Source organism: Aedes albopictus, chromosome 3, assembly GCF_035046485.1.
Source record: "Aedes albopictus strain Foshan chromosome 3, AalbF5, whole genome shotgun sequence".
NCBI lineage: Eukaryota > Metazoa > Arthropoda > Insecta > Diptera > Culicidae > Aedes > Aedes albopictus.
The window spans coordinates 288,198,657-288,212,346 of record NC_085138.1 but is presented as its reverse complement, the minus strand read 5'-3'; the positions used below and the strand labels follow the sequence as shown (position 1 = coordinate 288,212,346).

Genomic DNA, 13,690 nt, shown 5'->3' with positions numbered 1-13,690 from the left:
CACGTTGGAACGCTATACATTGTCTGAGATTGTTGATCCCCTTTCCATACTGGACATGAATCACCCTCCATTTGTAGTCGAACTGTCTCTGTCGGTGCCCGAAGTTGATGTAGTGATTGATATTCCTGGGTTGGACTTTCGCAGAGCAAACTATGCAAGTATAGTTGAAGCACTTCAGGATGTAACCTTTTTGCATCACATTTCCATAGCGCGTTCAATAACTGTGTCTCTTCTTCCGCTCAAATCGACCATGCGTGTAGAAACACGCCGAGCAATGTTTGCTCTTTGAGTCAATTGCAAATCACGGTTAAGCAAGTGCAGACAGCAATATTGAAACTGAAGACGTCTTACACTAGCCCTGATGGAATTCTATCGTGTGTTTTTAGTGATATCCTGGTTCATCCATTGGCGTGGATATTTAACGCTTCATTACGGCAGAGCAAGTTTCCAACTGGATGGAAGTCTTCCATAATGTTTCCAGTACACAGAAAGAATGACAAGCAGAATTATGAAAATTACCGCGGAATAACATCACTGTGTGCGTGCTCAAATATTTTTGAAATCGTGATAAATAATGTGTTGTTCACATCTTGCAAACAGAGCATACATCTCTGTAGATCAACACGGATTCTGTACGGTAGCGGACTGTATCGACCACGACGGAACAACTTAACGGAGCGGAGCCACGGGGAATTTCGGAGGAATTTTAATGTTTCCCTTAAAGACACTTAGCTTTCGTTTACAACTAACTATATTCACTTTTCCTCTACATTACTATTTAACTGAACTTTGAAATAATTAACAAGGATTGTCGAGTTTTCAACCGCTCGCGACGGACGCTAATACTATTCTGAAAATTTTTCTCGTTGCACGCTTCGTGCGCGCCAAATCCTCTCCTCGACCGCGCGCCCTTGGCGCGTCGGGCGCGTTGAATCCATCTCCCTCTCTCGTCGGTTGTGACTCGATGCGTTGCAAAATCCATCGCAGCAATCGGGTAGTAAATCACGTTGAAAAAAATCTTCGAGCTGTCAGGATGCAGCCCGAACATCCACCCCCCGGCGGTGAATCAAGCTGTAGAATTATCCAGGATTGGAAGCGGGGCCAGCTTGTGAATTGGCCGCCTTAGTATTCCGGATCGAGTCCGGAGATCGACGACCCGGGTGAAGCCATCCGCTCCAGGGAAAACCTTATCGACGACTCCAATCTTCCAGACTTGTGGCGGTAAGTTATCCTCCTTAATCATCACCACCATTCCAGGCAGGACGTTGGCAGTCTTCCTGGTCCACTTTGTTCGTACCTGAAGTTCCACCAGGTACTCACGATACCAACGATTCCAAAAGTTGTCTCGTAGAAGTTGCACGTACTGCCAGCGGGACAGCCTGTTGACTGGTACCTCCTCGTACGTGGGTTCCGGTATTGCGGTCAATGGCCGATCAACCAAAAAATGACCCGGAGTTAGGGGTTCCGGATCCATGCCATCTTCCGAGTGGGCGTAAAGAGGCCGCGAATTTAGGAGGGCCTCGATTTGACAGAGAAGCGTCGAAAACTCCATCATATTCAGAGAAGCGGTGTTGCAAGTTTTCTTCAGGACGGATTTTGTGCTCTTTACACCTGCTTCCCAAAGGCCACCCATATGAGGTGCGCCTGGGGGAATCATCTTCCAACGAATCTCCCTTGGTTGGCAAAATTCAAAAATCTTCCTTTCTGTTGCTTGCTCCTTAAACAGGTTGAACAACTCGTGCAGTTCCTTCTTGGCACCCACGAAATTGGTCCCGTTGTCAGAAAACAGCTCTTCCGGGACGCCACGACGGGACACGAATCTGTGCAGCGCAGCGATGAATGCTTCAGACGTCAAATTCTCAACTGCCTCGAGGTGGATCCCCTTGGTCACCATGCAGACGAAAACGCAAACATACCCTTTTACCGGAGCAGCCTTCCTACCAGTTTGCTTAATGAAGAAAGGGCCGGCAAAGTCCAATCCCACCCTTTGGAACGCGGGAGCTCGATCACAACGGCTTGACGGAAGATCTCCCATGCGCTGGTCAGCTGTAGTGGGATTCACCTTGAAGCAGCGAACGCAGCTGCGAGTAACTTTGCGCACCGCGGAGCGACCGTGCAAAATCCAAACTTGTCTGCGCAAAGTTGCCAATAATGCGGAAGGTCCAATATGCAAATTTTCGCGGTGGACACATCGGATGTAACTTTCAACCACGGCGTTCCGGTGAGGCAGAATCCATGGATGTTTGGTGAGATACGGCAGAGTTGAGTGGCGCAGACGGCCACCCACACGCAGAACTCCATCGTCGAAATAGGGGTTCAAACTCTTAAGATTTTTAGGAGACTCACCTGACTTCATCTTGGCAATTTCCTGGGCAAATTCTTGACGCTGCACTACCCGTACTATTACCTTCATAGCAGCTTGCATCTCGGTTATCGTTGGAAATGTTGATACCACCCGTTTCTCCTTACTTTCTTTACAGTTCCCGCAGAAGCGCAGCACGTAGGCCACCACTCGCTGCAGCTTGCGGAAACTCTCGAACTTCTCGAACACAGGCAGCACGTCAGGCTCCACCATAGCGCTTGCGACTACAGTAGGCTTGAGCTCAGGAACGTCTTCGTCAGGCAACGGTGCCGGAATGTCCATATCATAGTTTTCACTTTTCAAGAACGCTGGACCATTCCACCAAAGATCACTACTGGCTAGCTCTTCGGCGGAACGGCCGCGGGACACAATGTCACCGGGATTGTCTGCAGTGTTCACATACCGCCACTCAAAGTCATTTCCGTTAGAGGTAATTTCACACACTCTGTTTCTTACAAACACTTCTAACTGTTCGGGTTTCTTCTTCAGCCACGCAAGCACAATTTGATTGTCCGACCACAGTACCACTTGCCGGAACGGCATCTTCAAGGTGGCTATCACCCTTTTCACCAAACGATGCAGCAGTAATGCTGCCAAGAGTTCTTTGCGTGGAATCGTTAGCACTGATTTTGGCACTATCTTCGACTTTGCAGTCAAAATCTTCACCACATGGGACTCTCCTGGAACCACCGATCTTATGTAGACGCAGGCTCCATACGCTTCCAGAGAGGCATCTCCAAATCCATGGATTTCGAAAGCGGAAGCCGTAGGGGCCACCACTTGACGAGGAATCTGGATCTTCTTCACATCACTTAAGCACTTTAGGAAGTAGTTCCAACACTTTTTCAACTCTTCATTCAGTTCTTCGTCCCAATCGATCTTCTCACACCATATCTTCTTCATCAGCATCTTCCCGACGACGATCACTGGCGCAGCCAATCCCAGCGGATCGAACATGCTTGCCACCAACGACAGCACTTGACGCTTCGTGGGGTTCTCGATGTCCGGAGGCGGTTTGGCGACGAAGACCAATTCATCGGCAGACGGGTTCCAAAGCAGACCAAGCGTTTTGATCACGTCGTTGACCTCCATTTCTTCAAAGCTGACCAGCTCCTCGCGTTCTGCTTCCGGTATGGAGTCCATCAGTTCCGAGCAGTTTGAGGCCCACTTGTGCAAATGGAATCCTCCTCCCTCCAGCATTTGGACCAACTGCGACTGCGCTTCTTGGGCATCCTTAATGTCGTCGAACCCGAAAAGCGCATTATCCACGTAGAAGCATTCCTTTACTATTTCTGCAGCCAATGGAAACTTATGGCCGTCATCCTTTGCCAACTGCAGCAACGCCCTTGTTGCCAAGAAAGGCGCAGACGCCGTACCGTATGTAACGGTCTTCAGCTCCAACACTCGGAGCGGACTTGACGGATCCAACCTGAAGAATACTCTCTGCAGACGCCGGTGACTCTTGTCCAGCAGCACCTGACGGTACATCTTCGCCACGTCCGTCGTCAGGACGTAGCGGGGAATTCGAAAACGAAGACAAATTTCATCCAGAGCGCATTGGTTCAACGGCCCGACCATCATTACGTCATTCAAAGAAAGTCCATTCACCTTGGCCGAGGCATCAAATACTACTCGGCATTTGGTCGTAGTATTCGACGGACGCAAGACGGCGTGGTGAGGCAGGTACCACTTAACACCTTCAGAATCTTCACCTCCCTTAATCTCTTCACAGTGCCCAAGCCGCTCGTAGTCAGCCATGAACTCCACGTACTGTTGCTTCAAATCTGGATCCTGTGCGAACCTCCTTTCCAGAATGTAGAAACGCTTGAGGGCCATCGAACGGGAATCGGTTAACTCGGCAGCATTTTCCTTCAAAGGCATCTGGACAACATATCGTCCCGTTTCATCACGACGATGGGTAGCTTGAAAATGCTGTTCGCACTCTTCAGCCTCTGATGGCACCGGCACGCTCGAAACCTCCTCAACTTCCCAGAACCTTTGGACGGTACGATTCAACTCCTCAATTGTTAGTGAGTGCGAATGAACTATGGAACCATACATCGCGTCATCACAAACACCTCCTACGACCCAGCCCAATTGGGTCTCGCGCAGACAAGGAAGATTGTCCGCCAGTTGAACCTCTCCAGACATAAGAAGCTTCAAGAATAACTGGTTACCTAGCAGCAAGTCAACCCTTCCCGATTGGTAGAACTGCGGGTCAGCCAGTTGGACACCAGGTGGAATTTCCCATTCCCGAATACTGACGGTCGAGGACGGCAAATCCGACGTAACCTTCTCAGCCACCAAGCACTTGACATTGGCGCTGAATCCTGAATACCTTGACCGGATGTGTACAATACTGCTTCTTGAAACGTGGCTCTTGGTGTCATTTACCCCAGCAACGACGGCACTAGACGGACTCGTGTTCAACCCCAAGGACTCAACCATTTGCTTAGAGATGAGATTTACTTGCGAAGCACTGTCTAATAAAACTCGGCAGGGGTGGGTTTTGTGGTTTTTGTCAATAACATCCACCACTGCTGTTAGGAGGAACACTTGGTGGGGTAACACCTTTTCACTGCAGCAGCTGGCGGACGTGGCTTCTTCAGGTGGCTTCGGCTGATCTTCACTCTTCGACGGTTGGGGTGCGGGCTTCGACTGCGGATCTTCGGAGACAGCTGGCTTCGGTTTCTCCTCTGCATGCAGCAGACTGTGGTGCCGACGCTTGCATCGGTTACAAGTCTTATCCGACGGGCAGCTGCTACCTCGATGTCCGCGCTTCAGACAGTTGAAACACGCATTACGCTCCTTGACCTTGGCCAACCGCTGCTGAACGGAAAGCTCCTTGAACTCCGGACAAGCAAAGTTGAGATGACCCTTACCACAAAAGTCGCACTTCGGATCCGAGGCTGTCGTGACTGCTGCAACTGACTTCTGGCTTGATCTGGCGGCTCCAGTGGAAACTTTCGCTTGAGCTGGTGCTGCCTTCGTTGTTGGTCCATCACACCTTTCCATGGTGAAGCACTCCTCCTTCAAGAACTCCATCATTGCATCGTACGTGGGAAGCTCACCGTGCTTAACCGTATGCTCCCAGCGTCGTCGAATCTCTTTGTCCAAGGCCGCAGCCAGCACATGGACCAGAATCAGCTCCGAGACTCCTAGGAACTCCTGCTCCAAGAACTTCAAGCTCTCGACGTGTTTGGAGCACTCATCCAGCAAACTTCTTAGCTCGTCGTAGGTTCCCTTGGACATTTTCTTGAGGTGTAACAAACCATGGATGTGCTTGTCGATGGCATGCCTTTTGTTCTCATACCGTTCCTCAAGAATCTCCCAGGCATGGTTGTAGTTCCCCTCACTAATGGTCTTGGCATCTATTATTCCAGCTGCACTTCCCGTCAAGGCCTTATCGAGGTGGTAAAGCTTGACGGCTGGGGGGTCGGGAGTCTTATCCACCAGGTCCTTGAACATAACTTTAAATTTAGGCCAGCTTTCATACCGGCCGTCAAAAGTGGGGATTGGGATCTTGAGGGGTTGATGAACAAGAATGGGAGCTTGAGCAGGGACAAAGGTAGCTCTTGACGTAGGCATGGTGTTTGCACACCTGGCCAATTCCTCTTCCAGCTTCACGGATATTTCATCCTGAAGTTCGTCAAATTCCACATAGTGTTGGTCGTGGCTGTCTCTGCTATCGGCAGGAACAAGCGCAAGGATTCGTTCATGGACCTCGGTGTACTCCTTCTGCACTGCCTCCACTTTCTTAACATAGTGGCGGATCTGTGCCTCACTTAACTGTGGCGCTTCTTCATCATCGTCAGGGAGGTTATTGAATAATCTAGTGAGCTTACCTTTTGCCAACCCGCGACGGTGAACGAGAACGCTTAGCTGCTCCGCCTGCGCCATCGCTGCTTCTAGGTTGGTTTGCTTCTTATCCTTCTTCACGCTGGGGGTTTGCTGGTTTTCTGCTGCAGATGGTGGAGCTTTATCCTTGCTCTTGTGCTTCGTCATGGCCAGGGAATCACCGGAACATTTCGAGCCTTATGCCCGAACCAAGCACGGAAAACAGCCAAGTCTATAATCACGGTGCTTGGGGCGGAAGGGTGTTCCCGGTCACTTTTTCACTGCAACCACTTCACTTTTTCAAGATGGCGTTTTCCACGCTCATTCACCACTTGATTGGGCCGGCGACTTGTTCGCACATGCACACTTGCCAAGATGGCGTCTTCACTTCACTTCAGCTCGTATTTTTTCGGTGGCGAAGCACCAATTTCCACACTCGGCCGGATCACGTTTTTCTTCCAATTTCCACTTCGGCCGTTCTTCTTAATTTCCCCAATTCTTCCGAAATTCCACTTCACTTAAAATCCATCGAACATCCGGTTCGGTAGGACCATTTCATGTACGGTAGCGGACTGTATCGACCACGACGGAACAACTTAACGGAGCGGAGCCACGGGGAATTTCGGAGGAATTTTAATGTTTCCCTTAAAGACACTTAGCTTTCGTTTACAACTAACTATATTCACTTTTCCTCTACATTACTATTTAACTGAACTTTGAAATAATTAACAAGGATTGTCGAGTTTTCAACCGCTCGCGACGGACGCTAATACTATTCTGAAAATTTTTCTCGTTGCACGCTTCGTGCGCGCCAAATCCTCTCCTCGACCGCGCGCCCTTGGCGCGTCGGGCGCGTTGAATCCATCTCCCTCTCTCGTCGGTTGTGACTCGATGCGTTGCAAAATCCATCGCAGCAATCGGGTAGTAAATCACGTTGAAAAAAATCTTCGAGCTGTCAGGATGCAGCCCGAACAGATTCTATCCCAGAAAATCCGCTTCCATAAATCTCGTCCAGTTTGCCTCTTTTTGCCTACGACACATGGACTCCGGAATGCAGGTCGATACTGTATATACAGACTTGAAATTTGCCTTTGATAGCGTAGACCACGGGATATTGCTTGCACGGCTGGGTAAACTGGGTGTTTCTGACGATCTCGTTCGCTGGTTTAAATCATATCTAACGAATCGTAGGCTCGTCGTCAAAATCGGACCAGAAACATCAGAACTATCACCAAACTTGTCGAGAGTTCCATAAGGCAGCAATTTGGAACCGTTACTGTTTTCCATATTTCTGAATGGTTTATCCAGCGTGCTTTCACTAGGAATCCGTCTGTTTTTCGCAGACGACGTAAAACTATACATGCTGATTCGCTGCCTCCAAAATTGTGCTCAACTACAACTGTCAGTTCAGTCCTTCATCAAGTGGTGTACTACCAACTTGCTGACGGTGAGTCTTCAAAAGTGCCCTATATGTTTACGATTGCTGTACTGTGCATTGGTCCGATCCATTCTAGAATCGAATGTTGTAGTATGGTGCCCATATCATTCCACCTGTATTGATACGCCCTCCGTTATCTACCCAAGCTACGAAGACCGCAGCAGATTGCTCGGGATTGAAACTCTTGAGCAGAAAAGGAAGCACACTCAAGCTGTTTTTGTGGCAAAAATTTGATTGGGCAAGTTGGACTCTGTGGTTTTTATTTATTCAGTTCTTAAGCCTTCTTGTATATATGTATTGCAATATTGTAAACCTGTAAAAGTTGTAGGGTTTATATACCTTTTTGAGTGAGCCGAGTGGCAACTTATGTAAAAGGGCTTTTTCCTGCCATATGCAAAACTGTTATTGCTCAACAGCACAATTGTGCTGGTTTGTCACAAAAGGGCTATACTCACTCATATCAAACGAAATACAAGAAAAAGAGTTAATCCAAAACACAAGATCACGTGATTTCTTGACCATCTCTCACAGCCATGCAAGCCAATATGTACTCTTTCCATCATTTTCGCGATAAAAATGCCAAACCCGGTCATCCAGTTCCCATCCTATTATGCACAACGGTGCTGCCATGCACCACAACGGTGAATTTGATTCGAACGCGAACTCTCCATCCTTCCCTAGACGAAATGATGCCTTGCCTTATGCATGTGGGAGAGGTCAAAAGTTGAGTCTATCGTGTGCTCGCGAGCGCGTCTCTATGGAATGTTTTCGAAATGAATTTTCAATTCGATTTAGTTTTTGCTTTCGCTCATTGCTATGTTCCTATTACGAGGGAAAATATGCTCAGCTCATCTATCCGGCCCGAAAGCTTGCGCCTGCCCGGCTAGGCTGTTCTCCGGTGTTACCAGAGTTCATCAGCTAGTGTACTTTTGAAGTCAAAGGATGGGTGCTTTAACTGTGTAACACACACGCGATTATAATAACCGTATATAATGTGGTTCTTTGCTTACAAATGTTCCACAGGTTGTAGTAGAAACAGTGCGGTAGGGTGGTTCTGCAGCTGACAACATCATGCATTTTTTTACAACTGTGAGTCTACTAAAAACGGAAAGATCCTGCTCTATTCACCCCATGCCTGGTCGAACATGGGCGTTAGCGACCACGCCAGGACGTGTGCGTTTCCCCCAACTCAGTTATCCACCTGGCCAGTCAACCACCCACCACCGATCCGTTTCGATTTCTGTTCTGTTATTTGCAACTCTATGCTCAACGATGACGAAGACGACGTCCCTGGCCGCCCCGTGGACGATGGGAATAGCCTTTGATCTGGGCACGGAGAAAGATATAAATTATATCGTAAAAGCCTCGTGTTGCCTTCGCCAGTTGAACCCGTTCGCCGGAGATTGAGAATCGAGATGGACGCGGACAGTGTGTCGGAACCGAGAAATCGTAACAAATCCGGCGTGTGTGTGTTATAGGCATGGAAACTTATGGGAAATTGATCTCCGAGGGCGCGCTCCAATGGCTCATAAAGCGGACTTGCACCCATCCGTGCATCAGGCAACAACGGTGGACGCGCCCGGCAATGCAGTGCATAAACTCAAATAGTAAGCATGTTGCACTGCACCGCCGCGCCAGTATGATGATGGGTGCTCCAGCGCTACGGTGCATGGATATGGGAAGTGCCTCGTACGAGCCCATATGAAAGGAATCAATGTTAAAAGGTTGTTCTACATTTATAATTTAAATGTAACGTTTACAACAAATTGCCCGGTAACGAAAAGTGAGAACATGAAAAGGGAGGGAAAACACATGCTCCATGGTCGGGCCTTCATTCGTAGGTACTGAAAGTATTGAGACCAAGGAGTGCGGAATGATGCTAATGCTGTTTGCAGTGGATTGGATGTGGTCATTCATGAATCGTGAAGACAGGGCACGTCTGGTTGGGTTTGGCAGATTTAAGCGAATGTACTGTGCGGGAGTGCGTGGGAATTTTAGGTGGGAATATGTAATCATCACCCTCAATGTTATATACATTTGATTTTCTTAATGAATTACAACTATTTGTTTGAATGTATTGTAGTTGGGAAACATTTCCTGAATTAAAGAATAATTTGAAGAAATGCGTAAATTTTACGTTATCTACATAATTAAACAATGTTGACTTTTAATTTATGCACCTTTTTTCTGCCCTGCTTAAAAAGAGAGAAAGCTACCCAGGACCAATATTGCATTCAATAAAGACGGCGACTATTGCAAAGGCGGCCAGGAGCTGTTTATTGGGTAGAGAAATGGGAGGCTGCAGGGGCATTTGAGGGGGTTCCAAGGGGTTTCAGCGGGGTACCATGAGATCTCAGTAGAGTTTTCGGGGGTCTGAGGGGGATTTCGAAAGTATTACAGGGAGTTTCAGAGGATGTTCGAGGAGTTTTGGTGGCGTTGCAGGTACGTTTTTGGGTGTTTCCGAGGATTTCACGTGCGTTACATAGGGTCCGAGTGTTTTCAGGGGGTTTCGGAGGCATTTCAGGAAGTCTCGGAGCATTTTAGGCTGGTTTCAGGCGGAGGCGTTTTAGGGGGTTCCGGAGGATCTCAGAGATGCGTTACATCGGGTCCGAGGGGATTTTAGGGGGATTTTGGAGGCATTTTTTAACAATATCTTTTGAGACGCCCCTGGAATGCCCTTTGATATAAGGGTGATCTGAAATGTCTTGAAACGTCCCTGAAACCGAAATGTCATTGAACCGCGCATGAGATCAGCATAATCAATGAATGAAACCCCTTAGGATGCATTTTATAGGCTCCACAAACACCCTGAAACGTACTTAAAAACTCCTTTAAATGCCCCTAAAATACAATAAAACGCCCCTAAAATCTCCAGGAACACCCATAAAATCTCCCTCAAACCCCTTGTAACGCTCTGAAATGACTCTGAAATATCTTCGAATGCACCTCAAACTCCTTGTAACGCCTTTTAAAGATTCCTGAAACCCTTATAGTTTCTTGAAACGTCCCACAGTGGAAAAAAAGGTATAAAACGGGAATAAATTCAATATCTATGCTCGGAGTGGATGGATTCGAATGAATTTTTGATATAGACTGTTTCAGAAATTATAAATACACTTTGTTTAGTAAATTAAATGAACTGTTATTATGATTTTTACCTACTTCTTTGAGAGTATAGCATATTGTACACCATATTGTATTTTAAAGAACAGTCGAGTTTTCTAACAAATAACTAAATTTTTCAAATTTGCATTTGCACAAAGGTGTTTTTTAATGATTTCAACATTATTTATCACTAAATACCAAAAATTATCTAAATTTTTATCACATTCGCTTTCTCAACAAGTTGCCTAAGGAATGCCTTGATCAAAATTTGGGAAAAATCGATAAAGGCATTTCCACAACATTTTTTCAGAGATCAAGTTTCTCATTTTTTAAGGTTTTCTTCGGAACATAAGAACTACCACACAGTTTCTTAGCTTTCCTGAACGCATTTAATTTAAACAAACTTATTTTTTCAGCTCATTCGATCCTTCAGATGGCAAAGCTTGTGATACCATAAAAACGAATGCAGTAAGCAGTAATTAAGACATTCGTTTGCTTAACGTTTGTTGCTACTGGTGTTGTTGAGAAATTTGAAACAAAAAATTTTGTTTTGAGAAGGCCCGTAATGGTGGTTCTTGATCAAATATTCCAGGAAAAATTACTCTTACCAATCGAGAAATATCTTTTATTATCGATACAGCAATTTCTATTGTGTTTGGAAATTAAATATTTTATCTGTGAGATTTTTTTCTTTTCTACTATGCTTCATTTTTTGACCACCTTGTGCAACTTCAAATTTTGATCATCTTGTTTACACTGCCCTATTTTTCAACTTTTACCAGAAACATCAACAAAATTGGTATTATTTGCTTCGTTAGCATGTTTACTATTAGAGCTAGAAGAAACTTTTTTGGATAATGTGCTCAAATTGAAATGGCAGGTTATCGTTAGTGTATTTATAATTTCTGAAACAGTCTATACAAACTGCAAAAATCTCAACAGTTTCAGATAACAAGGGTGTCATTCGCCGCACGATGCTGGAAATCAGTGTATTGAGCTCGTTTTACCCCGCGCTCTCTTTTTCACACCTTTTTGAGACAATCCTCATCTATTCCCGACTATCGTGCAAAACAAATGACTTATTTAACTCGTATTTGTGTAGAAACTTCCATTGTATCGGACATTTGACATAAGATTGCTCCTTCTCTTGTCGATTGCATTCCACTCCGGGCGGAGATGCATGTGAAAATTTAAAGAAATAGGGAATATCGGGGTTATTTGAAGATATTTCAATTTTTAAGGCCATGCGGTGAGCCAAACCAGCTCCATTCGATACTACGGAAGTTTTAACACAAACGCGAATCAAATAAATCATTTATTTTGCACTTCAGGATTTTTTCAAAAAAGCAAAGCAAGCAAAGCAAAGCAAAGCAAAGATAACCGTACACATCGTAGTTGCTACTCCGTGATTGACCAGAACAATCAAAGTTGCACAGAGAGCCAATGAATGTGAAAGCTTGGGACTAGCTAACCATTCTCAATGTGCACAATTCGAGAGTTCAGCTATTTAAAGTCAATAACGGCGCTGGCCACGTCCTGGCTCGCGGTCTTCATCACGATTATGATTTATTTGATCACGATGACCACTGATCCCGGATTTCGTGCTCGCGTTTCCATCGCCCTACCGTGGAAACCGACTGATCTACGATTATTGTAGCGCGATTCTGATCCCGGATTTTTCACTCGCACTTCCATTGCCCTCCACTTCAGGATTTTTTCAAAAAACGTAAAAAAGAGAGAGCGTGGGGTAAAACGGGCCCGATACACTGATTTCCAGCATCGTGCGGCGAATGACACCCTCCTTATCCGAAACTGTAGAGTTTTTTGCAGTTTGTGTCAAAATTTCATTCAAATCCATCCACTCCAAGCAGAGATATTGAATTTATTCGCGTTTTATACCTAGTTTTTTCCCAATGTGCGTCCCTTCCCCCTTTACTATTGAAGTTTTCCTGAATTCCCTGTAATCCCATAAAACTCCAACAAAACCTGACAGAACGCTCTTAAAAGGCTTCCGAAACCCCTAAAACAACCGCCTTAAACGCCCCTGAAGCCCCTTGGAACCCCATTTTTTGGGCTCGCAGTGAACTTTCTGGAAACCTCCTTAGCCTCACCATAAATGCCTAGGGGCTGTCCATAAACCACGTGGTCATTTTTTTGGGACTTTTCAATCCCCCCCCCCCACCGCGTGGTCATTTGTCCATACAAAAATTTTAATTTGTCCATACAAAATGGTCATTGGCCGAACACCCCCCCCCCCTTCCTCCCCCATGACCACGCGGTTTATGGACAGCCCCCTAAAAGCAAGACCTGTTCTCGCGGGAGCGTTTCAGAAGGTCTCAGGAGATCTCAGAAAGTTTTCAAGGTAGTTTCAAGTAAAGTCAGGTTAGTTCAGGAGGTTTGCGAAGGGTCTCAGTGTCGGTTTCAAGGACGTTTTATGGGGACACAGATGAGTTTCAGCAGTGCTCCTTGAAACCCCCAAATCACCCTGAAATCTTCTGAAACGCCTCTACAGCCGTCTGTGATTTCCCGAACCACCCCCCCCCCCTAGTTAAGGTAAATGTATTTTTAAATATGCTAATAAACTTTATTTTTAGCTTTTTAGCTAACTAAGACTGTAACCGTCGTGTTTGCTGTAAGATTCGTTATCCACAATAGATATAAAGACCGGTCCAGAAAGTATGGACGCAGTAAGAAAATATTGGCATTTCAAAACTATTGATGACTAGTTCTTTTTGAAAGCTACATCACAGACAAACAGACGTAACACTTGCGAAATTTCCATCGACCACGCTTTTAACGATCATTTTAAATTTTTATAGTTGTGGCTTTCACAACCAGAGGCACGCGCATAGTTTTTCTTTGCGTTTGACGTTTAACACTAGCGCCTTCTGTTGACGATATTGCACAGCACAGTGATTCGTGCAACTCTGTGAACTGGGCGATGGATT

At 46.1% G+C, this 13,690-nt stretch overlaps 1 protein-coding gene across 1 annotated transcript; it reads right to left on the bottom strand.

Moving 5' to 3' along the window:
* Positions 1-1,066: 1,066 nt before the first annotated feature.
* Positions 1,067-6,367, bottom strand: LOC134290765 (uncharacterized). Its single transcript, XM_062857961.1, has one exon. The coding sequence runs from the start codon at positions 6,365-6,367 to the stop codon at positions 1,067-1,069; it is 5,301 nt and encodes a 1,766-aa protein (XP_062713945.1).
* Between the last annotated feature and the right edge of the window lie 7,323 nt (positions 6,368-13,690).